General features: G+C 45.9%; 2 protein-coding genes and 1 long non-coding RNA gene across 5 annotated transcripts in view; 2 read left to right on the top strand and 1 right to left on the bottom strand.

The window, feature by feature from the left end:
* The window catches only part of LOC146210096 (uncharacterized), a 178057-nt gene that overhangs the window by 145201 nt on the left and 6340 nt on the right, over window positions 1-26516 (top strand). For 2 of the 3 annotated variants that reach the window (XM_084607621.1, XM_084607615.1), the window contains exon 5: window positions 1702-1853. The exons of the other annotated variant lie outside the window; for it this stretch is intronic. In XM_084607621.1, coding sequence (XP_084463747.1) covers window positions 1702-1853 — 152 coding nt within the window. The remainder of the gene's footprint in view (window positions 1-1701; window positions 1854-26516) is intronic. 3 annotated transcript variants of the gene reach the window in all.
* LOC146210098 (uncharacterized) lies at window positions 5405-8993 on the bottom strand. The gene is made up of 2 exons (XM_084607594.1): window positions 8833-8993; window positions 5405-8320 (listed from the first exon to the last, which is right to left on the bottom strand). Exons 1-2 carry the CDS (start codon window positions 8983-8985, stop codon window positions 5615-5617), a joined length of 2859 nt encoding a protein of 952 aa, XP_084463720.1. The 5' UTR covers window positions 8986-8993; the 3' UTR covers window positions 5405-5614.
* LOC146210097 (uncharacterized) lies at window positions 12095-16549 on the top strand. Its single transcript, XR_014708227.1, has 2 exons — window positions 12095-12389; window positions 16411-16549. It is a non-coding gene; the product is annotated as an uncharacterized LOC146210097 (long non-coding RNA).

The raw sequence follows: 26516 nt of genomic DNA, 5'->3' as shown, positions 1-26516 counted from the left end.
TAGCAACTACTTCAACCGAATCGCACAGTAAAACAGCCTCATCCCTTCCAGATATCATTCTTGTACACAAACATCCGTGGTATAATCCTAAAGCACGATGCATTATGTAACCTAATTTAATCATGCAGCGCTAATATAGTTTTAATAGCCGAAACCTGGCTTTATAATTCACTCGCAGGAATAATTTTTGAAAGCGTGGAAGGAAGATCAGACCATATCAGATGGAAAGTTGAAGTCGCCGAAAATTAGAATTGGAGTATGGGGATAGAGGGTCATCCATAACAACAGTGCGACAGACGGGACGTGGAAGGAAGGAAGACAAAAAATTGGGAGACGTGCTGGCGTCGAAGTCGTCTTTCCGGCGCCCAAGCGACTGTCTGGCCTGGTGAAAAAAGTTAATTCAGTGGAAAAAGATTCTCGCAGGTGCTCAATAAGGCACGTGAAACAATTTGTGCCCTGCCAAGAAGGAGTAATTTACTCTCTGCCAATGTCATGCGGCAAGTGCTACATCGATATGTGTTAACGAAAGGTTAAAGGAGCACGAGTACAATGTTTCTCGTGCAGCTATCACAGGCCACGTAGCCAAACACTGCAGACACTGCAAAGATGACGATGAAGAAGACGATGGTACTAATGTCTGTTTTCCCCTGTATAATGAATGCTCCGTGACAGAAAAGAACCGCGACACGATAACGAGGGAAATAATAGAAGCCCACTTGATAGCTAAGACATCGGAACAATGTATCAGTGCTCCCTCTGTAGCGCTGTCAGATAAAGAAAATCGCTATTTAGATTGTGAATATTAATGTGTGCCTGCTGTTATGCTGACAGTTTTTTTTCCCAGGTATGACAGTTGCCTATAATTGACACATGCCTAATGTACTGGCGTTTAAAATCTCACGGAAGTCAAGCGTGCCTGTTTCCTTTCTGGCACCAGGGCAGTATTTACACTGGCTGGTGGCTAATAAACGTTTCAGTTGTGAGTCAGCGCTCTTTGGTTGTAGTCCTTTCTTCCACGTCCCGTCTGTCGCGCTGTTGTTATGGATCACCGTACACTCCAACTCGCCCAACAACTGGTAATGATAGAGGGTCGTTATTCTGATCAAGGTGTCATGAAATAAGCAATTGAATGAAGAGTCATGATTTGGAGGAAGTATCTCAGTGTCGTTAATTGTATGTGTACATCTACAATTACCAACACTGAGATAATACCCTCGGTGCTCCTCGTTGATGTGGTCCTTCGGCGGCAGGAGCGAAACCTGCTACCCCCGCTCGCGTTTTGGCGGAAAACCTAGCGGAGAGCCGGAGTAGTAGGGACCAGTTTTCATCGGGGAAAAATCGGTAGATCGCCGTTAGGCTTGACGATCGCCGACCGGTAAAGTTACAACCTCTCAGTGGCGGTGTATGCGGGCGAATGAAGTGCGGGCGTCGCAGCATTTCGGCCTCGACGAATGTGGCTTGTTCTCGATGTAAGATGACATAGTAGTGCGAACGTACCACGGCCCAAATCTTAGAGTTCCTGAAAGGCGCGTTCTCTCTACCCCTTCGTGTTGCCGAGGATTTGACCTGCCAAAAGATTTCACCTTGCCTCACATTGAATTTTCCCCTAGTTTGATCCGCCCTAAGGCGTAGTTGCACAGAAAAGGCGGGCGTCGGGAAGCTAACGTTAAGGTTTTCTGTTCACGCGCCTTTCGTGTGCAGTGACAACCGGCTGCGCTCGCTGCCACGGCTGCTGTTCGACAAGATGGTGAGCCTGCGAAAAGTTTACTTGAACGGGAACCAGCTGACCACTCTCGACAGGGGTGTCTGGTCGGCCGTCTGGAGCAACCCCAGGCTCGGCGTCGAGATGCACGGTGAGGGCATGGCTGCTTACTCAAGGGTGGCAGCGAGCTACCGAAGGCAGCGTCCATGCTGCCATCCCTGTGAACAGAAGCAACATGCTTTTTGGAGCACCCATGTAGGCCGGCTGCCGATCGGATAACAACAATTATGACGTACACTCTCTGCTTTATGTTTCATGAGCCGTGGCTTGGAGCGTCGAAATAAAACGTAAACACAATGGCATCCACTAAAAAGCATGGCTGAGCTTTAACCCTGCAAAAGCTAGTTAGGCAATGCGAAAGCGTCGTTTTGATTAGGCTTATGCATAGATATGAATAGACATGTTTTTTCAGGGGTGAAATTGATGAGACAATGGAGTCGAGGACGCCGTCAATTACAAGAGGATACATGTGATGCCATGGTGCATCTGCCTGCACAGGTCACATGTAAAATAGCGATACACCATAGGTGGTGCCATGGTTAATTATATAGCCACAATGTGACCTCTGGCTCGTTGAAGGGCAAGCTGCCTTCCAGGTTGATCTTTGCTGATACCTGACGTAGTGCAGCTTTCGCTTGGCTCAGTGGTTAAGACACTCGGCAAGTGAACCGGAGTACCCGGGTTCGAACTCGACTGTGGCGGCTACGTTTTGATAGACGAAAGGCAGAGGCGTCCGTGTGGTGTGCGGTGTCAGCGCACGTTAAGATCCCCAGGAGGAGGAGGAATAACTTTATTTGGTGCTCGGCAGGGTTTTAAGCGACAGGGCCTAGGTCTCCCATTTGAGAACGTCGAGATCTGATATCTTCACCGCCAAGAGGGCCTGCTGGATGGCCCACAGTTGGTCGTTGAGGCTGGAGCTGCGCAGAGCGTCGGACAACCTCGACGAGAGGCTTTCGGGATTAACACCTGTAATTTGTGCCTTGCGCTCTCACAGTATGTGATTAAGTGATGTATGTTTGTCTTACAGACCTTGCATGTGTTGGTGGCATATATTTCGGGGTAGATCCTGTTGTACTGAAGCAGGTTCGGGCATGAATTTGTTTGTAATTGCCTCCAGGTGACTGCCTGAGCTCTGCATAGTTTGCTGCTAGGCGGAGGGCAGGCCAGGTAAAAGGCTTTTGTTAAGTCATTAAAGCTCATCAGCCTCTCTCTCCCCCTTCTTCGCCATGACTCTCTCCGGTCCGGTATGCGAGACCTCGTGCGACTGAGTGAGCGACTTCGTTGAGGCTGGTGAAATGCGCAGAGACGTTCCCCATATGTGCCGGGAACCAAACTATCTCGACCTTGTTGTCCGTTGAGAGTGTCAAATTCTTGATTACTTGCTCTTTATTTACGCACCTTGAGGGTCGAGAAGAGGTAGGCAGCGAACGCGATGGTTAGATGGCATCCTCGAGGCGCTGCAGTTGGTTATGTGATGTTAGGAAGATATTGAGAGACCAGAAAGCGTGGCGTGACATGGGCCATAGGGTCACGAAGAGTCGGACACGACTGAACTGAACTGACCTACGTAAGAATTTCTCCATTTACACTTTTACTCCCATATTCCTCCATTCCCCTATGGTGCGGCTCTGGTGTCCAACAAGATGTGTGACAGTGACTGCGCTTTTCCTTTCCTACAAACCAAATTACATTTTTTGACATCCAGATAGAACTGCACACTGAGGATTCATTTGCATACTTTTTAATTTTTGATCTCGCTACGGTATCCTTTCCATCCGGGGCTTTGCATAACGGTTCCTCTTCCTCGGTAGCTTTTTACCCCCTCCTTCAATCCTTACCTCACAGCATGGTTGAACCGGCCTCGAAAGTACGTTACCCAGCACGCTTCTCCTGTCTTCGCATGGTTCAGCTAGGACAACATCAATGAATGCTCGAGATGGCAAAAAATGAATACAAAATCACTACCGCAGAATATGGCTCCTTCTCTTAGAAACCATCGGCCGCTCCGTGAACCACTTATCTAATAGCGACAGAGAGGAGAAACAAGGCTGGACAGGATGGCAAGTTCGTCATATCGTTGCTTTTACAACCAGGCTGTAATTTCATCATTATCATCAGCCTGACTATACCCACTGCAGAGCGAAGGCATCTCCCATTATTCTCTAATTAACCCGGTTCTGTGCTAGATGCATCCACTTGACCCCTGCGAACTTCTTAAACTCATCCGCTCACCTAACTTTCTGCTGCCCCCTGCTACGCTTTCCTTCCCTTGAAATCCAGTTTGTTACCCTAAGCGACCATCGGTTATCCTCTCTTCGCACAACATTTCCTGCCCATGCCCATTTCTTCTTAATTTCTACTAGAATGTCAGTAACGTGAGTTATTTCTCTGACCCACTCTGCACGCTTCCTATCTCTTAATGTTACCCCTGCCATTTTCCGTTCCATAGCCCTTTGGGTTGTCCTCAACTTAAGAAGAACTGTCGAGAAGCTGTCTCTTAAGTGCGCTTAACGGCCGCGGGTTACATCTGACAGGGCGCGCATCACCCGTTTCGATCTCGTGCTGAAGCAAGTCAGTTTTGCCTGGTTTCTCTGTGAAGCAATCCGAAAACGGGAGTAAAGATTCCACGAGCCTTCGGCGCTGACTACCAGTTCCTGCGAAGGACGCGATAATTGCTTCTAATGGGCTACCATTCAGTGCCGCGGGGGAGCCGTCTGTCACACAAGCGTGGACGCTCGCTCACTGGGCGACGCATTCCTGTTTGGGTGCGCTAACAAAGGATATGAGGAGGGTTAAGGGGCTGTAGCGATAGCCGTTCTCCCCCATGTCAAGCACAATGCCTTCGCTCGAAAGAAAATCTCTCCCCAGAATAACTGGTATGGCTAAGCAGGGCAGATAGACGAAGCGATGCCTCCGCTTCCTCCCGTCAAAACGCAGGACCAGACGTACCGCTACCTCCGCTTTTGCCGTCCCTGCTGCTAAGCTCAAAGGGGTTTCGCCTGGCCTGACACGGATGTTACATCTACGGCAGACCTCGAACACATCATCACCGACCAGTGACAGAGTTGAGCCCGTGTCAATGAGTGCCTAGTAGCTTTGACCAGCTAACCGCACTAGCATAAAAGGGCTCGAGCGCGACAACATTCCTTGTGCTCGACAGGCGAGGGGGACAAAAACCTCTGCGCCCCCGGGGCGGTCGCCCGGTGACGCGGCGTGGGAGTACATTTCCCATTTTCCGCCGTGGCTACCACGAAATTCTCCCGCCGACGGCGACAGGCTGGTGTTACCAATTATAGCCGCCGGCGGTCCGGGTTTCCCTGCATACGCCTTGCATGACACTCTCGTGCCATGTGGCCCGGCTGGTTGCAATTCCAGCAAAGCCCATCGTTCACCTGCCGCGCGGTCGGGGGATGCCGCGTTCCACGAAGCGATTGGGGACGTCTTTCCTCTCTCTCCGCGCCTATGCGGACGACGCTGGCGAGCCCAGCCAACACCCCCTAGACTTCAAGGCCGTAGCGCTCGCTCCGTGACGTCACGAGGCGGAGGCGGGTGCGCGTGCGAATCCGCGCCCATATTTGCGGAAGACATTTCAGGATACTATGTGCTTCCGTAACATCTACTATCTAGTATGAACGACACCAGTCGAAGCAAATCCCTCCAAAAGCTTGTTTTGTGGACCCGCTTAGACACTTTTTTTGCTTTATGTGACCGATGAGAAGAGTGTCTTTTTAAGGCTGGTTTTTGTCGCTCTTTAAGCGCCAGTGTTGATATGCTGGCCTTAATTTATGGCACAAAATACACACGTAGAGAAATCCAAAACTGACATTTTATGTCACTATTGCGGCTGCCCACCTACTTGCCGCTTAGTGTTTTCAGTTTTCTCTCTTCTGATTTTGCGCTGCCATCAGCAATATTATCATTCAACCTACAGCAGAAATTTTTTAGTAGTATATTGGTGCTACACCACAGCACATGCTTCAACACCAGTTCACTTGTGTCTCCGCTGTCACAAGTGTCAAAATCATGGCCGTCTTCACTCGTGAGGAGCTCCACCGTCAGGTCTGTCACGACTTTGCGCTGACATGGCATGCTGAGGAAGTCGCTGTTCTTAGCAAGTTGCTCAACTACTGCGTAGTTGTGGGCGACAGCATTGACCACAAACATTGCTGGGTGCACAAGACCTCCTCGATCCATCTCTCTGATAAGTTCGTAGTGCTTCTGCTCCACGTTGACTGTAATTTCCTTGCTCACTGTCAAGGCGGCCTGGCAACTCTCACACTTGAGCTTTTTTAGCGTGGCGTAAACGGCATAACCTGCGACGTATACCAATACTGGAATTAGGTCTTTGATTTTGGTTAGTGTCTGCTCAGAGACTACCACATTGCAGTTCGGCCATGACCTTTGATTTTCCTGTTGAAGTTCATCCCACTGCTGGTCTTCGTCGGTGCAGTTTCTAGATTTTGTGGCCACCACCGGCAAGGTGTTCTGCAGGCGGAGCTTGTTTTCGCATTCGTACACTTGCCTAATGAATATGTGGTACTGAGCTCCTGCAAGCTGCCTGTACTTCCCAAAGCGGTCCTCCAGGCCATCCGTTTGAATTTTGCCGAGCAGTACGTAAGATAGCTTAAGCTCATCAAGGCAGTACCTGGCAAGTTCAATGAGGCCGTATGTCGTCTGATGAAGAGCACCGTGTGTTTCTTTCGTAAGTTTACCGGTGCTATAATTTTTGGTTCTTTCTTTCCACTCGTCCAGCCAGTTGAGCAGGTTAGAAAGAAAAGCTATCTTTGGATCGCTCATAGAACACACTGGCTCTTGAAATGGGTCCCTTAGTCTAGTGCCTTTGCATGGAGTTTTCACGTTTACAATTTTCCACCATTTCACAATTATCTCTATAAAACTGGCGGTCCCTTCAGCATGATTCAAAGTATGCTTGTCTGCAATGGCTCTAAGGGCGGGGGGCAAGGTATCATTAAATACTTGCAAAGCAAGTTTTACATTTTGTTTTTCGATGTCAGATGGAAAGAGCCCTTTTCTTGACAAGGTATAGGCATGCCTAAGGAGCTGGCCGAGCTCGATGTTGTAGACATCCCTCAGGGTGTCGAAAGATGCCGTGAGCATGCGCCGTTCTTCAGTCATTTCTTCGTGGAATTCCGGAAATGATAAGCAGTGTTGGTCATTACGTTGCCGAATCCAATTGTTGCGGATGCACTTTAGTAACTGTACAGTGTCTATAACGAAAAACAATGGCCTCTCAGCTGAACATGGATGCGGATAAAGAAATGTCTGGTGATCGCCGCCGAGACAAGGTGCTGAGCTTTTGAACTGCTCCATTGCCTTCCCATTCACTTTGTTGTTGTCGGTTACGACACACACTATTTTGTAACCGATCTTTTCGAGTCCACATATGATGCGCTTCAGTAACCCATGCAAGAAGTCACCGTCAGCACCACGTACGGGCACAATGTGAGCCACTTCTTTGAACTTGCAGGTTAGGCTCTGCACCATAAAAACGAGGGCACTGTTAGCAGCTTCAAGTGAATTGTGGGCGACGCCAGCTATGCCCCCACCTTTATAATCATAGAAAGGTTTAATATGGATTTCATCTACCATCAACGTGCCGGTGCGTTGGTAGTTATCCAAGTCGGAAATCCTTGTGGCCATGTACCTCAGGAATGCAGAATTTTCGTGCTCTAGCTGTGGGTTCATTCCGTACGATGAGCATATAGATCTTATAGTCATGGGGTGCGGCAAGATGACGTTCCCGTAGCTACGCATATATTTGTAGGCGTGGGGCGAAATCGTGAATAAAAGGCAACAGAAGACCATAAATTCAGGTGAATAACGCCTCCGAATCTTCTTCACTGGTATCAACTTCAACTGCTCACGAATGAACCAGACGGCACGAGCTCTGTCCACTGTTTCTGAGTCACACAGCTTATCGAGCAGGACAAAGATGGCTGTGAAGATTTCTTCTTCCGATTTCTCAGAAGTTGAGTCCAGTTTGCTGTCCCATGTTTGGACACTATCTAGAAATTCTTCTAACTCCCTCTTGCTCTTTGCGGTAGCTGGGACGTGTAAGCAAGATCCAAGCTTCGTCGTTAAGCACTTCATGAAGTGGAATGTAACAACCAAGTCCGCTTTGATGGTGACAGAGTACTTAATACACGGGGCCTCATCTTCAACTATGTGCAAGAGAATGATGCGCTCGTTGCCCTCAATAGTGTGCCAGAATGGGGATTTCTTTAGCCGCATGTGAGCAACTATGTCCTGAATTTGCAAAATTCTGTCTACGTCTTCCTCTTGATTAAATATCTCAACGGATTCTGCAAGGGCTTTCTGCATAGCTGAAGCGTCTAGGCGGATCCTCTTGGCCTCTGGGCTTTCCCTTCTGGCGTTCTTAGTCGACAAATACGTCGGACAGTCCGGGAATTTCGACGGCACAGCGCCCTGCCGAAGGCGTGGATAGGGCAAAGGAGCTGTGACCGTTCTCCCTGAGGCATCATCCAGGTAGGAAGTTTCCTTCAGGATGTCCTCTGGGCAGGAATGTGCCTCGCATACCTAAGGAAAAATATCACCGCTGATGAGTGAAGGCTCTTTCTATGCGCTACAAATGCAAATTTATCAAGTGGAGGTATTCCAAAAACAGCGTTTTTCTTAACTTTTTCCTTATCGCATGCACAAACTTTAGTTAGTGACATAGGATAAATACGATATTCATAAACTTAATGATAAATGAATATACGATTTTTGTTCATTGCAGCATATCAAAATACGCACTTTCCTAGGTGTACGAAAGAGGGATAGTAGTCCGACCTATTATAATCAGTGTCAAAAAATTCTCTCGACGAAGCAGAATCACGAGTTATCCGTCGTTTTTCGAACGGTGCCGGCGCTGAATGAAGACATCATGCTAGACTCGATCTCACCGACGGCAATTTTTACGAAAAAAAAAAAGCCTTCTCCAGGCGTCAAGAAATTACTTTATTTCAGTTATGAAGTCAAGAAAAAAGTTGACCACGACTCTTATTTCACCAAATAAATTACTACTCAAGAATATGGAGATCGCTTACCCTAGAGTTCTGCGTAGGGAAGAAGCCCTGTCGCGGTATTGCACGTATCCATTTGTTGCGCAGTTCATCATCTTGCGGGAACCTGAATACGTGGGCTTTGCACTCTGCCGTGTAGTTTCCGCGGCAGCGGGGTACACAACACTTGTTTGGCATAGCGCATTCACAACCATTCCATTGCCGCAGCAACCAGCAGTAAAGGCTCGAAGTCACAGTAGGCGCACAAAATCCCGCAACAGGTGAAGCGCAACAGCAGCCAGATGCCCACAGTGCCCTGCCACGACAAGAAAAACTGAAATGCCGAAAAAAAAAAGTTCGGCGGACACAGCCGCAGAACCCTCTTCCGCGTGACAAAGTACAGACCAGAATACGTGGAAACAAAGAGTTTTGTGTGTAACTGCGAGTTTTCATTCAGAAAAAATAATCATGTCTGAAATTATCCAGCCATTTAGTAAACGTTGTTTTTCGAAATGAGAACTCAAAATCGTCATGTTCCTCGGGCGCGGATGAATATCCTGCAAACGCGGTTCCTTCGGTAGCCGGTTCCTTTTGTCACTTCCCTTCCTTCCTACAAGAGTTGTCAAAGATGTCAACGACCCCTTCCTCCGTCGGCCCCCCGCAGCCGCCTCCAGACGATGACGCGCATCACGAGGTCAGTAGGAGCGCTTCGGCCTTCAAGTCTAGGGGGTGTTGGCCCAGCTCGACGCCGCTGCTCGAACGCGTACGGGGCAAGAGCGCGAGGAATAGCGGAGCCTTCCGCTGGCCTTTCCTGCCCTACCGTCAATACGTCTGCGGCTCTGGCGCGCGGCGCGGAGTCTTAGCCTCCGGCCCAGGCGCATCGCGGCTCTAGCGATTCGGCTGGCCTGGGGTAGCGCAATTCAGCGAGTAAATCCGCCTGTACTACCTTCGCTTCCTGTGCTAGGGCCTCGAGGTTTGCAAAACCACATCCCCGCAAATACGACTTGAAGCGCGGATGGCATTGCCTGATCACGCGCTCTACCTGTTTAAGATCGGTTGCCGTGGGATCTGCCCTCTTGTAGAGCTCCTGCATTGCGCGTACATACTCGAAGAGGCTCTCCTTGGGTGCTGTGTGCGCAACGCTAGCTGCTCAAGCATCCGGCGCTCGTAATTGGGCGGCAAGAATTCGGCGCTGAAGCGATCTGTGAAGTCTGCCATCGACTGGAAGGCCGGCTCAACAAGTGCCACGGGGATTAGCTGCGCTAGCACCACGTCGTCTGGGGAACTCAGTGCCGTCTGATAATCCTCGAGTTCTTGCAAGAACTCGTGGACTGACTTCACGTCCGTGTAGCCGGAAAAGGAGGAAACCTCTACATTTATCCGCGGAAGCGAGACTGTCGCCGCAGCTGCGGCTTGGTTGGCGCTGACAATAACATCGCGCTCATGTGCTCCATAAGCGCGCCTGCGTCGGGAACCTGTGCGCGCTCTGCCGCATCCCTTGGCTCACTCCCGTATGCACCGGCATCCGAAGCGGCGTTCCTACCTACCACGTCTTTTATCGGCGGCATTCTCACTAAACAACTAAGGCCAGCCGGGAGCCGCAGAACAGTTGCACGCGCACGACTACCACCTAGCCCGCGTCAGGAGGCTGGTCCCAAAGGCTAATCGCGGCTACAACCCTCACGTCTATGTCCAACATATGAAAAAAAAAAATTAAAACACAAACCGCCCGACACTAAAAAACACACATATCACCCAAAACAAAATTAAAACACTGCACAAACACACTATACTACACTCCGCCTCATATACACACACGCTAACACTAAACTCAAAATGGCGTCGCGCCTAACATACAAAGAACCGGCCCGTCGTGTTGCCGTGCGCAGCCACGTCGGCAGAGAAATCGTCCACATGGGTGCTAATTCAGCCCCAGTTGGGTGCCAGTTGTGGGCGATTCCTCTGCCAGAGGGATGCGCAGGACAAATACACAGCGGGCCGTGTAACAAACATCTTCAATCTCACGTCAGCAAAGGGTCGTGCGGGGTCGTCGTCCGGGAGGGCGGGCAGCGAACAGCCGCGCGTCCAGGTAGTGAAGAGCCAGGGCGAAGAGCAGGAACGAAGAGAAGGAGCGAAGAGAGGGCGAGACGGCGGCGCGTGCCTTCCTTTATAGCCCCCTCGCGCGGGACCGGTTATCCCCGAACCAGCGGGGAGAGGGAAACAGACAGCGCGCAGGGAGCATTGGGAAGTGGCGCGGCCTTCGAATGCGGGGCGCGCCACGGGCCCTACAGATATGTGGCGCAGGGCCCCACAATACTTTCCTCTTGAGTGATACCGGCAAGCTGCTAGTCATAATATGCGAGTGCTTGTCAAATGCGCTCCATCCCAATCTTATTCTTCGTGTTATTTCCTTTTCATGGTCCGGATCTGCGGTTACTACCTGTCCTAAGTAGACATATATTCGCCTACTACTTCCAGTGCTTCGCTACCTAACGTAAACAGTTGTTCCTTCCCGAGGGTGTTGAGCATTACCTTAGTCTTCTGCATATTGATTTTCAAGCCTACCTGTCTACATTTCTTGTCTAGGTCACCAATCATTGTTTGCAGTTCATCTCCTGAGTTACTTATCAAGGCAATGCTATCAGCAAATCGCAGATTACTAAGGTATTCTCCATCTACCCTTATCCCTAACTGCTCCCATTCCAAACCTCTGAATACTTCCTCTAAGCAAGCTGTGAATAGTACTGGGGAGATCGTGTCTCCTTGCATGACACCTTTCTTTATGGAAATTTCGTTACTTTCTTTATCCAGAACTATGGTTGCTGTGCAACCACTATATATATATATATATATATATATATATATATATATATATATATATATATATATATATATATATATATATATATATAAGCAGATCAATTAAGGGGAAATGAGGGTGCTCGTTATAATACATGAAGGAAAGAAGCCAACAGTCGGCGAGGCCAAGGAAAGCGTTGGGGATGGTACTTTTTTTTTTAATGTTTACTTGGATAATCGCAGAAATTAGTAATGTAATCTGTTTAGGTGAAAGATAATTAAACACAAAGTAGAAGAAAAAACAACGTGCCGATGGTGGGAACCGAACCCACGACCTCCGAATATCGCGTCCGGTGCTCTTCCAACTGAGCTACATCGGCCGCTGTCCCCCCTGCTACTTGCTTGGGTATTTACCCAAGCAAGTAGCAGGGGGACTTTCACGTACGGCTCGTCTACCGCGTATATCCGATCCCAACAAACGGATGCGGCGCGAGGGGGAAAACGAAGATGGAGAGGGAGAAGAGGCCTTCGGCTGGCTGTTACGAGCTGCGGCCGGCACCCCCATTCCGCGCTAGCGACTCAAGGCATGGGCCTCGGCGCTCGTGTTGTAGCAGCGTGCGATGCGCGTTGTCGCGTGGATGTGTGTGTGCGCTCTTGTGCTATACTTGTGCCGCGAGTCTTTTTCAAAGACCGCATGAGGCTAGTCGTCTTGTCTTGCCCCGGATGAACTAAATGCTATTTGTGCATTGATTCAATCGCTGACGCTCGGTCGCTCCACGAAGCCCTTCGTGGCTCAGACGCAGGTTTGTTACATACCGCTTACATGCAAATCGGCCCCGAAATGCGATCTATTTTATGAGGGAACGCAAGCCTTGTATTTCCGCAAGATCCCTTGTGCTGACTGCTAGAGTTTGTTCTAGTAACGTTGCTGCTAGCCGTTGGATGTGCGTGCGTGATGTGCCGCGAGACTACCCCAAAGACTGCATGAGGCTAGTGCTCTAGTGGCTAGTCTTGCCACGAATCAATTAAATGCGGTTTATTTGTGCACGTTTTCGATCGCTGGTGCACGGCCGCGTCATGAAACCCGTCGTGGCTCTCAGTGCAGGTTTGTGTTACATATCGTTAACATGCAAATCGGCTCCGAAATGCTATCGCACGCTTTGTATTTCGGTGAGAACCCCACCTAAACCGTCCGGTGAAGCAAAGGCCTGCTTAAAAAAAAAAAAAAAAAAAAAAAAGCGACCGTCCGTAGCTGTGCTTCAACCCCAAAAGCTGATACATTACTTTTACGAGTGCCTCTACTGCGTGCAAACACCTTCCGCCGTGCATGTAGTGAAAAGGATTTGTGTATTTTGCAAGTGGCTTTAAACAGCTCGTGCAGCTGTTGCTTAGGTATTGCAGCAATGTGGCACTGTTCAAAGCTATCTTGTTTGCTTCTTAGTTTCGCAGTGTAGTAGATAAGAGTGAAAGGGTGCTCACAGTGTCATAAATGGCAATATAGCATCAACAAAACCTGCAGATGTCGCCCTTCAACAATTTTCCTTCTAAAGATTTACTTTCAGATTAAAACAAGCATTCATTGAATATCCATGCTCAGGTGGAAATTGCCACCACCAGCTGCTGCCTCTGAATACACTTTCTTTCCTTCAACATCAGGGTTAAAAGCCAGGGCAATCGCAAGTTTCGTTTCTTTTTCACTTATTTGGTCAGTAAAGAAAGTGTTGTTCCTCCTTCGGTGTGGGATATGGTGTTTAACTTCCATAAGTGATATAGAAAAACTGCCTATAAGAGACGTCATAGTGGACAGCTCTGCATTAATGCCATTGATTTGAGGTTCTTCGTGTGCACTGACATTGCAAGTGTGTCTTGCATTTCACCTTCATTGATATGTAACGACCACTATGGCTGGAACTGAACCCAGGTCCTCGGCCTAGCATGTCTTAATATGAGTACTATTTTCTTTTGCAAATGCAATCCTTAGAAATGCAGTTTGTTGATTGCAGACAGCAGCAGAAACAAAGCCTAGCACAAACACAGACTAGAAATCACTTTTTTCACTGGTACACACTATGTTACTTTATCTGTGTCAATGTGATGTGGGCATTAACAAAATCAGCCTTGCATGTTACACACATTTGCAAAAATGTTTTTTTTTCATGCGAACAAAGTGGTAAATGTTTAATAATAATTTATTGGTACAATATATTAATCCATTTATTTCTGCTACCAGCCCGAAGTGCAATGTCTGGTGAAGGTATGTGTCTAATACTGATCAGTTAAGCGAGGCAAAATGCATGAAACAAAGTCTATTACTGTTTTCACATAGAGGAGAAGTAATTCATTTGTAGTCAGTGTGCACGAAGCAAGAAAAGTATTAACTTTGGCATGTTTTAACCTTGACAGTGTATTCCCTTGCAGCATACTTGCGCTCTTGCTGCCCATGCAGTCATGAGGGAGCTGCACTAGTTGCTACTGTTATCATATGGGCAAACTGTCCCGATGAACTAAAATGCTGGCAGAGGTATGTCGCTGTAGGTCGCTGTATGTGAGCAATTCTTCCATTTCATGTTCCTCGGCATTAGGTCTCACCGCTCGGCCGACAAAACCTCGACCGTGTTGATGAGCAGCCTCATTGCCTCGGTACCCTGAGTGGGCAGGCGTCCATACGAGTTCTATCTCTCTGTCGAGTCTGATATCCGCGAGGTTGTTTCTGGCAGTATTTGATATTCTGCTACGCGAGAAGTTACGTATGGCAGTTTTTGAATCAGTGACAATTATCTCCGCATCTGCTGTAGCGATGGCTAAAGCGATTGCGGCTTCTTCCTCCTGGTCCGAGTAGCGGACTTTGACCGAAGCAGCTGATACGCATTTACTTACTGTACTGCTTAATTACAAAGATAGCAACGGCACCGTCAGCCATATAGTAATACAAGGCGTTGGTATACACCACCCCATCGTGATTTCGGTATTTTCTGTTTAGGGCCCTAGCTCTAGCTTTCCTCCTGCCTTCATGGAAGGAGGGATGCATGTTTTTGGGCACAGGTTTGGAGATAATTTTGTCGCCAGCTCCTCTTGGTAGTGGTCCTAGTGGTTGGCTAGTGGTTCGGCATTAATTCTCATGCGCTTGAGAATTTGTCTGCCTGCTTTAGAGTTTGTTAGTCTTTGTAGCTGCAATCAGCTCCTCTACATTGTTGTGTATCCCAAGTGAGAGAAGTTTTTCGGTTGCAGTGTTTCTGGGTAGACCTAGCCCAGCCTTGTAGGTGCTTCTAATGAGTGTCTAATTTCTCCTTGTCAGATTGAATGAGGCGGAGATAAGGGACAGAGTATGTGAATCGACTTAGTACAAAGGCACGGATAAGACGACAAATGTCAGCCTCTTGCCGTTACTCTGTGTATCAGTCTAGTGATTTATCCCACAGTCATTTCCAGCCTGTTGATAGTATCATTGCTCTTCCTATTGCTCTAGATGTAGAGCACGAGTACTCTAATAGTATCGACTGTGGGTATGGGTAGTCCGTGCAGGCAGACTTTTATCTCTACTTTGTTTTGCGTTTTCCTTCTGACTGCTTGTAGTTCAGACTTATGTTGTGAGCATTTCAGCCCAATCTGGTTAGCGTATGACCGGACTACATTCACTGCTTCTTGAAGCGTTTCCTCTATGTGAGCGTCCGAACCTTTTGCTACCCACAAGGTGACATCGTCAGCATATAGGGAGTGTTGAAGATCTTGGATTTCTTCAAGTTTGGGAGGCAGACCTATCATTGCTAGGTTGAACAAGAAGGGAGAGAGGACTGATCCTTGCGGGGTTTCTCTGTCTCCTATTGCTATTTTGTCCGATCCAAGCCCTGCGATACTTAGCTCCGCAGTCCTTCCCGAGAGAAAAGAACGAATGTAATTAAAGGTTTTGTTCTCTGCGTTTATGTTGGCAGGGGTTTGGAGAATGGCTTCATGAGAGACATTGTCGAAGGCTTTTTTCAGATCAAAGGCAAAAATCGTTTTGTTTCCGGTTTTGTTAGGGGGATTTATCACTTCTGCATGCAACTGAAGCATTACGTCCTGAGTAGAGAGTTGAGTTTTGAAGCCAATCATTTAGCTGGGCAGAAGGTCATTCTCTTCTGCGTAGTTCTAAAGCATATTTAGAATAACATGTTCCATAAGTTTACCTAAGGACCACGTAAGAGAGATGGGCTTTAAGTTCTCTATGCTTAGTTTCATTTTGTGTTTAGAAATAAAGACAACCTTCACGTGTTTCCACATCTGCGAAAGTTCACCTTTGTTCCAATATTCATTCATTAAGTCGTTAATAGCTGAGAGGTAGTATGTAAATGGCGAATTGCGGCCCAAATTTCCGCTTCCGCGATCTCTCTGTCGAAGTCTTCATTAGGAACCCCTTTGTACTCATAGGTAGCATTGGGGTTGTTACCGGTATTGAGATATCTGCTTCGGAGTTCGCTTAGCAGATCTGCATCTGTACTTGGGTATTCTTATATGATTTGATTCATAATAGCATAATAATAACATATTAGCAGCGAAATGGCTGAACACAATCACTATAATATTTGACTTTTGCTGTGCCTTGGTTGTATAGTCCTTCCCCCTAGCAATAGCAACACACTTTCACCACTAGTGCAGTCGTCGGCACGTCCACAATGCTGAAGAGGTGTGCTGCGGAGCGAACAAAGTGAAATTTTGTCTGGGCTGCTCTATTAGTGGTAAAGTGTAGCTGTCAGTGCAAGTAGTATGCCTATGCACCTTCAGTATAGCGCCATCATTGTTCCTAGAATTGGGCCCCTGCTCAAAAATTTCACTTTCTTTGTGCGACAGGTTGGTGTTCGAGCACTCCGGGCAGACTTGCTGACGTCTGTACATCAAAAGTTGCTGGTTTACCTCGTGCCCCCCACAGTACCAACCTTGTGCCATTGAATTTCTAGCTGCTTCCTAGAATAAAAAAATCATCAACTGCTGTTCACTGACTAGTTTAGTCAACAGATGCACCAGTCACAGTTAGCGTGCTGCCACCAGTGAAAACTGAATCAAAATGTGTGAAGTAGGACTGAGGTCATTTCTAAGCGTTATTTTAAATGTAAATTCTTTCACTTCCATCATGTAATGAGTTACAGGACAAAAAGCAAAACGTCTTTTAATGCACACTGTATTAGGAACAAAAGTGTTCCTGTGACACAAACAGCCAGTGGTTAATAAAGCCATTCGGAGCTGTCTAGCTGTGTCATCGTGCGGAAGAGCTAGACTTTTTTCTATGGCTACAGTGGAGAATATGATGGGCTTTCGAGTTTTTCCTCCTCAGCTAATTATATCTCATTTTTTTTTGTTTACACCTTAGTGAATTTACGTCCTACGAGAACTGCAGATTGCAAACTTTTTATGGCTGCAACATGCAACAACAATGGCTTTGCAAAATGAGTACATTTCTCACACCTTACAAAAGTTTAAACACCTAATCTTTTCGGCACAATGAAAAACATACTTCTAAGGTAATCATTCCATGAAATTTTTGTTAGAAATGCTGTAGAAAAGTTTTTACCAAGAATATTTTCATCAGTTGATGTTACTGATGTCTTTTGTTTGTATGAAGAAGCTGGAAACCATGATAAATGAGCAAAATGTCAATCACAGGCGGGCAAAAAGGATGTATTGAAAGCTAATATAAAAAGAAAGCTCTGCTGCCAGACATTCATTTTTTTTTACAGAAGAGAATAATATTGTAAGCACTGTGAGTGACCTTCATCTTCATCTCAGCGTAATCATCATCGGTCTTCGGGTCGTGCGAAGAAGACGAAGTGTTGCTAAGCTGTGGCTAGTCGGTAGCTGCTGCTTCGGCCTACCTGAAGTAAAAAGGTGAATTTGCTGGTGCGTTCTTCTGCCTCACAATATATATATGAGTTCCCGCACCCAGCCGTTATGGCACTTTGACAAACGCCTAAGTCTATGCAAGCATTAAATGACCGTGGTCGCCATTGCAGCCAAGAAATGCAAAAAGAGTGACAGAAGCTAGACGCACTTCACTGGCGAAGTGAAGGGAGCATTTATAATCAGCAGAGTGATGGCCGGAGAGTGCATAAACTAAAATAGAACATGAACACTCGTGAAAGAAATAGAAAAAATCATGTGCACTCTAATACTTCACCGAGATGTGGCCATATGGTGGGATGCACCGGTAATGGCAAGGTTTCACAGCAATGTAACACTCTAGCTCATTTGATAAGATTTTCAGTGATAAATAAATCCTTTTGCTTCCTGTACTGCTTCCTCAATTGCAAGGCAAGAGCTTGCCATTTCCATCATAATTTATGGCACATTTTGGTCTGTTAGTCTCTTGAATGTGAATGTGAAGAAACCACCTACACATATTTCAGCCACTTTGTGGTTCTGCCAAAAACAAATTCCGATAAATGAAGATTACAATCAGTTCGCCACTGCGTTTAAGATAGTTAGTGTATAGTGAGAACTCGGTATTTTTCTGTATTCCTACCCAAGCATGCTTCGTGAATGTGCGGACAAACCCAGTCATTATCCGAAAATTATCTGCATCAACTCAGCTGCGTTTTCAACTGTTGAGGACAGTATAAAAAAAAAATTCGGAGTGAGAAAAGCATAACAGAGAGATTGCTGGCAACACTCCCAGGCTTTCCACATTAGGTGTACTGTAGATGCAAGATGTGTAGTGCTGAATGACCCTATAATTCGTCTCTTGTGCTTGATTGTACAAGTGCAAAACTAAAGGAAGTGCGAGTTGCTTTAAGGTCACTCATAAGGCAAAGCCACTTGCCTATGTCGCAAGGAACCCATCACAGAAAGAGCACAATACAGGAGCCTCGAGGCACAACATACACTGACACGTGACCAAGAGAAGATGGTTTGTACTTATCGTGTTAATACAGTTCTTTACAGCTTTTGCTTAACAAAACTTTTCAGAGTTGTATATAATTCCTCATTAAAAACTACCTAGCACTAGTTCTAAGGAAAGTTCACACTTTTACAGCCATCTTCTACAAAATATAACTTGCCAGTACAATAATCTCAAAGCAGTGCACAAAACAGCTTTTGATAACTGCATCTCCTGAATGCAATTTCAGCGATTTCAGATAAAGTTGCACATTCCCTGCAGTATACCTTTAACAGTGGCTGTGGCTAGAACCCTTTGGTGCTCCTAGAGGAGGACTAAAGGGTTTTGGTACAGCTGCTACTCTCACCACTCAATCGCATTCCAAGTGGCACTTGTGGTATTAGACCTATTGCCGCATTGGTTGGGGGTGACCCTTGTGAGCAATCTCAATATTCGGCTATGCACAACCGAATTAGTATACTCGGACGAACAAGGTTTAACAGCCACTGCTGTAGCTTTGGATCTCTCTATTTACATATAGTTGCCGTCTCTCCTACTTCCACCGTAATCTTTCAGGTAAAAAACGATTAAAGTAATAATTTTCCATTGAATATCCTGTGAAACAACAATAATAAAAATTTCCATATGCTTTACTTGATTTCAACCACTTTTGGCTTTTTTCATATGCATGTCGTCACGAGCCATTCATTTTCCTACACTTGTCTGTGCACGAAAGGAATAAAGTTGTTATAAAACAGCTGCATGGAAACCACAACAAAGAAGGAACAAATAGATGAAAGCAAAGCTGCATACATTTTTGTGATAATGAACGAACTAGTTCAGCTCAATTAAAAGAACAATGAAAAGGTATTTGCTATGGCTAGAAAAGGTGCACTAACGATTAGTATTTCATCACTCATTTCCACGACACAAATTTTTAAGCTGGTTTTACTAACACAGATGGAGGTAAAAAATAATGCCCCTCCTTTCCCTTCAACTCGACACATGCCGATGAGAAAAGTAAAGAAAATGTCACAACCATTCCCCACTGTGGCCCATTTTGCCTGCATCATTTGGTCCCAGATGGCCAAGTTTATGTCAGTAGGGGGCAGCTAAGAGTAGGCCGCGAGATGATGTCCAAATAGACTGCGAAAAGCAATTTTGAGAAATTTGTAAATTAAAGGGGGTATGCAGAGACATTTAAAATTTGACTTGAATACCAACAAAAAAAATCCTAGAAGTGTACTGCATTACAATGACAATAATTACCTTTATAGGTTCCTTTTAGCATATTTCCTCAAAAATAAAAAAAAAAATCAAACCTTAAAAAAACGCAAGAAAAGAGAAAAAAACTGGAAGACATCAGCCCTAATGCGATAGTTTTAATGGCTTCCCCTGCAGATCCTCATTACTCTACAACTCGCTGAATCACCAATTCCTGAATTTGTGACACTATCATCCCACACCTACTCATTAGCTTATACTCGTGAGCTAGCACATTACGTGAAACACCAACAGCCATAGCTAAAAAGACCTGCTTCAAACAAGAACGTGCCTGCATGGCATAGGAGTAATGTGCTTGACTCGTTATCTGTTTCATGCCTGTTTAGTACGGATGAATTACTCAAGCAGTTTCTAAATGGGCATAACAGGTTCAACTAGTCTAGGCTACACAGGTGTGGGCCTGCTGTGTTGCAGCTAGAGAAGAGATGCCATGTAACGTCAGTTGTCTGCTCTGTGTGAGGAGGGAGACAATGGCTGCCAACCACTCCACTCGGCGCACGGCACTCGGTTGGGGCTCCCAGCTGGCTGCTCCGATCGATGAGGATACGATGCATCGGTGTTGTAGCTTGCGCTATCAATGGGAGATTCTTGTTACAGTATAGAAGGCTTCCGGTGAGTCCGATTCTCATTTCCCCCTCCATCTCAAAGAAGCTGCTTGAGTCAGGAGTTCCAAGTCGGCCATGTCTTGTGGCTTCGTGGCGACAGACAACCTGCTGACCAGTCAGTGCACGGCTTCTCACCTGCCAACTGCTACCTGCCAGAGGCATGCCCATGATTTTTCACTCACATCAATATTGCTGCTGTTGCTGGATTTTCTGGAAAACGAAGTCTTTAAGCTATCATATCAAAACAATGCCGCAGAAGCTAAATGCTACTTGGGCTCGAGGCAAGGCTGGCATTATGCAAAAAGGAACAGGGGCCGAATACATTGTAGGCTGAAGACCACAGGAGCGAAGGACGAGACAGCTGATAAGGATCTAGACTAGAACAGACCAGCCAACTGTGGTTTCAAGTGCCACTGCCAGCCGGCGTCTTTTTTCATTTTTCCAGCGGCCATGCTTTGGCCGCAGTCTTTGCGCAGCCAGGGGAAGGCGCTACACCATGAAACTGTTTGATTTGGAACTGGCTCGCTTTGCCGCAATGTCATTTTGACATTGGCATAGGTGAGCAAACATTTTGGTAGGACAAAAAGGCAACAGCAGCCAATCGGCCATCGAGCGAGCTTTATTCTGCACTCACGAGAAGGTACCACTCAACTGAATTCGCGTGGGAAGCCTGTAAAACTTTTAAAATTTAAAATTTAATTTTAAAAACAAAATTTTTGAAGTGTTTTGCAGAAAATTTGCTGTCAGCGTTATGGAATGTGTCAGCATCATGAGCGAAAAATCACATGCCATTGCCAGAAAAAATATGCATCTCAGTGCAAAAAACACAGGAAGAAGAAAGGAGACAGACGCAGGGCAAATGCTTCAAAGGATGCAGGACGAAGCGTTCATCCTGCGCCTGTCTCCTTCCTTCATCCTGTGTTTTTGTACCCGCAGTCATCATACCAATACCAACTAGCCCGTCTTTCCACTTTAACTTTGTCAGAAAGTAGTTGGCAGCTGTCATGGCCGGGCGCTTACTGGGTATCAGGTTGTCTTTATGGCAGAAGATTATACGGCATGGCCACTTTGGCAAGTTCTGCAAACTCAGACTTTGCCTTTGAGATAAGAGGGTGAGATCGGAATCCAGCCCTCCAAGACCCTTGGATCTTGAGTAGGACACACTGCTTCTAGGCCCAGGTAGGACAAAGGTCTCTCCCATATTTCTCGAATTAACCAGGTCCTGCACTAGTTGAATCCACTTGACCCCTGCAAATGTCTTGGCTTCATCAGTCCACTTAAGGGCAACGCTTGGCATCCGTTGGAAAAAGAAATTGTTACCTTTGCAAGCGGAAAGGACTATTCCAGTTAATGCAAAAAGGAAATGACCCCGAACTGTCCGTTCTTCTCCTCCGTGCACGTCTTTTGCGCTGTTTTTCTATCATGTCACCATACCAACCCGCCCAGATGTCTCTTCTTTTACTAAACATTGTCTCCGTTATGTCAGGCCCGCTGTAATGTTAATACTGTGTGGAAGTGGTGCTGTTGAACACAAGTGTGATGTGAGTGGTGCCCTAGGAGACCTAGCATATCATTGAAAAATGGGGGTAAATGTGCGTCAGTGCTTGAGAAAGTAGGTTTTGACATGTGGCAAACGCAACGACAATCAGGAAAATTTGTGAAGCATTTAACACAGCCCAGAAAGGCATTTTCATAGGTCCTTTATGACTATCATTCAGCAGGATCTTTCCTGCTGTTTCATGTTCATTGCGGGCACAGGCAAGCAAAAGAATGAAGCAGATGGACATGCTCAGAGGTATCGTCACACCCCTCACAAAGCTTCAAGAAGCTAGTACAGTCACAGTCTATAAAGTTGTCCTACCTGCGTGAAGCTGATAAACATGCTGAGCTGATGAGTGCTTCAATGGTAATATTCTAATGCAAGAAGTTCACGGAGGTGGTCTTTCTGAGCACTCAAGTCAGATTTCAAAGCTTTGCAGATAATTCAGTTCAGTTCAGTTTATTACCTTAAGGACCCCCGTGGGGGTATTACATAAGGGGTGGATTATACAAAAAAAATAAGTACAATGGTTGCCATGTGGGTTCAACATACAATATGATCTGTTAGTGCTTTGGAAAAGTTGGATGGGCAGGTGATAGCGGCGATGCTGTGGGAAAGGCCGTTCCAATCTAATGCTGCTCGGGGGAAGAAGGAGGCAGCGAACGTGGTCGTATGGGTCCGAGGCCGGGCAACTTGAAGAATGTGACCAGTGCGATGCGATATACGAGCTGGTGATGTGATATAGCCTGCGTAACCGTGGGTGCTGTAAAAGAACTTATGAAACAGGTTTAGGCTGGCAATGCGGCGACGAATAACAAGGGTTGATAAGGCGGATTCTGCTTTTAAAGACGACACGCTGGCTTGGTATGAATAGGTATTGTGGATGAATCTAGTGGCACGGTTCTGGACGGATTCGAGGGCATTTATGAGGTATATTTGATGTGGATTCCATATGGGGGATGCATTTTCGGTCTGATTAGCGATTGGTAAGCCAGGAGTTTAACTTGTTGGGGAGCGTGACGTAAGTGGCGTTTCAAAAAGCCTAGTGTTTTATTCGCGGATGGTATTACATTAGAAATATGTGTGCGCCAAGATAAATCATGAGATAGCGTGACTCCTAAGTACTTAAATGACTTAACTGCTTCTATTGGGATTTGAGCTATATTGTAAGAAAAAATAAATGGTTTAGTGCGACGGGTGAAGGATACAATCTTGCATTTCTGAGGGTTAAGTGTCATCATCCACAGGTCGCTCCATTTCTGAACGTTAGTTAGGTCAGTCTGGAGGGCTTCTTGGTGGGAAGAGTTATTAATAGTACGATAAATGACGCAATCATCTGCGAACATACGAATGTGACATGAATGTGACGAATGTTTAAAAAGTGCTCCTGGCAACTGCTCGCAATCAAATAAGGTGACGCCTCTCGTGCGCTCACTCTTCAATGATGTTATTGGGGTCTGCTGGGTGCACAAAATAACTGGACACTCCCAGGTGATGCAGGCAGGCAGGCGGGATAGGGCATGGTGGCATGCGCTGAGTTGATGGGGACAAGAGTAATTTTTTGCACCGATACGATCAGTGCTAATGCAGGTAGCTTGAAAATGTTTGCATTGCAGAGGTACTGATTGCTTGCGCGCGTTTTCTAGTTTTAATAAATGGCTTTTCATGGGCCCTTTCAGTAACAATTCTACAGCAATTATGTGCGAGACGAGACACTTATTTAACAAACACAGTTCCACTGTAAAGATATGAATGTAGCCTATACCATGTTTTGTCATAACTCACTAGGCACGTCAAGGTGTTAAATCATTTGCATGAAATGTCAACCACGATATTGCACATGAAAGAACTGAACAATTGACTGCTACAAACTTGGCTTGACACTGCATTTAATCTTTGTTTCATCAAGATTTCTGATAACATGAAACTTTTTATGAGGCAGTTTGAGTCTAGAATCAATGTGTACCTGTTAGCAAGGTAGGACTAATTGTACTGGTGTTATAAAATGCTTTGGAAGCAATAACGGGCACACAATGCATGCTCATAACTGGGAGGTGAAAGAAGTTTGCTCGTGAGAACTTTATGCAAAACTGTGCAAAATATGAGCGCTCGTTACATTTGTGCAGTTGTGGAAGATGGTGGCTTAATTATTTCTTCCTTGTCCCTACATTTCACGCAATTACCTTTGAATCAAGATTGCTGAATAATTGAGCTATAATTCAGTTTGCAGCATGAAGTTCATACTTACCTAGAGAGCATGTACTATGGTTGCATTATCTAGCTCTCTTATTTTGCGCATTTTGAAATGCAGCTTTTGAAAGTTTTCACAAAGCCATGGCAGCACTCGCGCATCGTCAGAGTATCACCAACGAAACAGCCGCAGGCATCTGCAAAAAAGCTGCAGTACGCTAGTCGTTTTAGGACAACAGGCCCCGTCTCAAATATTAGGTTGTTTACAGCCTTGCCAGAGACGTGTGCTTCGGAATAAGCCCTGAGCTGCGTTCTAGCTACAACACCCGTATGGAGTCCTAAACGAAGGGTCATCTTTTAGTTATCACTGCATGGAACACATCGCGCCTACGCTGCTCGTCGTCCTCGGGTCTCCGTCCGCTGGTCCGAACCATGATCCACTGCCGAAGTTTACAACGTTCCTGATGATGAAAGCTCTATGGCTCCACTTTGATGATGTCCGAATTCAAAACCACCGTGTACAAGTTTCTTCCCGTGCTGCGCCACAATGCGCCATGCTGCTAATGTCGCTGTGGTTGCGTTGTGTTGCTACGCTGCTACTGTTCACATACAATCATGTGCCTTTAGACACATTACAAATTATTTTGTTTACTCGTCATAATACAAAATACAATATAATTCACTACTTTGCGTGCATGTTTTGGAACAGTTAAATGTGGCTATATTTGACACATTTTGTTTTTTCTCTTAGTGTCATTGATGTTATTTTGCAAGATGGCTGCGCCCAGTATAGCGAGCTCGCTATCTCCTCAGATTATCTCAGAGGTTTGTTTTGCTCCTCCCGGTTTGCAAAGCATTTCTTTTGAAATTAACCTTAAACGAGTGTGGAAACAGTTGCGCTGCAAGTTCACATTTTTTCCCAGCAATAGTGCTGAAGCGATGTTGATTTTCTGATGACCACTTCAGGCACCGTCTGCTTCCACATTAAGCCGGATTTTAAACTATTGGTTTTCGTGAATGGTCTTGTGCTTACGGAAATGCACTACAGATATTTATGTTCTGAATGTATGCGGTTTTCACGGACGCGGTCCGCTGTTACCATAGGGTGTCTACGGCTGTTGCCGCATGTGTTGCCCGCAAGTACTTGGCTCTGGCTAGTAGCATAATGTTGATCCGAGCTTTAAAGCGTCTGCCTGTCTGGTTTGACTGCACTGGCGCTAGATCCATATAGTTCTTTGGTGGTGCCACGAAATGTGCGTCATTAATTGAAGTTTCTACTGTTATACTTGTACTACTGCTTCGAGATTTGAGCGCTCATGCTTCAAACTGTTCGATTGAGGCTTGTGCTGTTGGGCAAGTTGGTTCGACTTCAAGGCCAAAATGGACAACACACACGACTCAATTTCGTCGTTGCCTTGGCGCTGGTTGCCTAAATCATTATTTTTTATCCTTTACTCTGTAAGCGGTCACACATCGATGATAAGTATTTTTGTGGGGGTTTGGTATGTCGTTGCTATATTTATTTGTAGCTGTGGGGCCGACCAGTTGTAACTTACTGCCTCCCCCATTAGATATCCACTGCAAGGCAGTACAAACTACAATCGAAACATGCAAATTCTAGCTTTGTAAAACATATGTACACTTGGTTAGCAAGCCTGGCTTTTTGCTTGATGGTAATAGAGTATTTTTGTAAATAGATGAAGAGCTGCAAAGTGGTTTGCTCTCCCTAAGCCAGGGAAGCCACATTTTGGTCAAAGTGTTTTTTTTTTCTTTAGAAATAGCAATACAGCATACCCTACATACATACACCAGAGCAGATGCATGCTTTTTTTTAACCAAATTATAACAGCTCGTGCGTGCTGTTCAGATGTCATTGCCGTGCAGTAAACAAATTGAAGGAAATTGCCTGTCTTTGTTGAAATTGTGTGTTCTTGTGTTTTTCACCGGTACATTAGAAAATCAATAGTGCTTCAATCAGTTTGACTTGTGCTGTGTAATTTAAGACGTTATAAAGTCCTTGTTAAATTTAATACTGGAGTGCTTTGCCAGTAGTCATCTTAAATATTGTGGTTATCCAATCCTTTCATGCCACAACAAAAAGGAAACATACTAAATGTATATGCAGCATGAATGAAGACGAGAGTTCGGTTGCTAAGAAAGGGGACAGCTGGACAACTGCCATAATGTGGGTACAGAACTCTTCAGACTTGAGTTGCAGGTAGGATATGGCCTACAAAGCACAGTTCAAGGAAGGATGCTGACAATTGTTTGTTGCTGCTAGGTTAAATGTACCTTTTTGGCCCAGAAACCATAGTCCCCAGAGTTCATAACATTTTCACAACCATTTCAAGCTTATTGGTTCCATCAAAACCTATGGTACCTACCAGGCTGTTTGATAACACACATCCACAAGCTTTTGTCTGTAGAGGGTGCTAGGAAGCTGCTAACAGATATAGCCTACAAAGCA

This window comes from Amblyomma maculatum, chromosome 1, assembly GCF_055883805.1.
Source record: "Amblyomma maculatum isolate TAMU_Amacu chromosome 1, ASM5588380v1, whole genome shotgun sequence".
Taxonomy (NCBI): domain Eukaryota; kingdom Metazoa; phylum Arthropoda; class Arachnida; order Ixodida; family Ixodidae; genus Amblyomma; species Amblyomma maculatum.
The sequence above is the reverse complement of the archived record's forward strand: the minus strand, read 5'-3'. Positions and strand labels throughout refer to the sequence as shown.

Coding starts and splice junctions, on each gene's coding strand:
- LOC146210098 (XM_084607594.1), bottom strand. CDS start 8,985: ATGCCAAACAAGTGTTGTGTACCCCGCTGCCGCGGAAACTACACGGCA. Junction 8,321..8,832: donor TCCCTACGCAGAACTCTAGG/GTAAGCGATCTC, acceptor ATTTTTCCTTAG/GTATGCGAGGCACATTCCTG.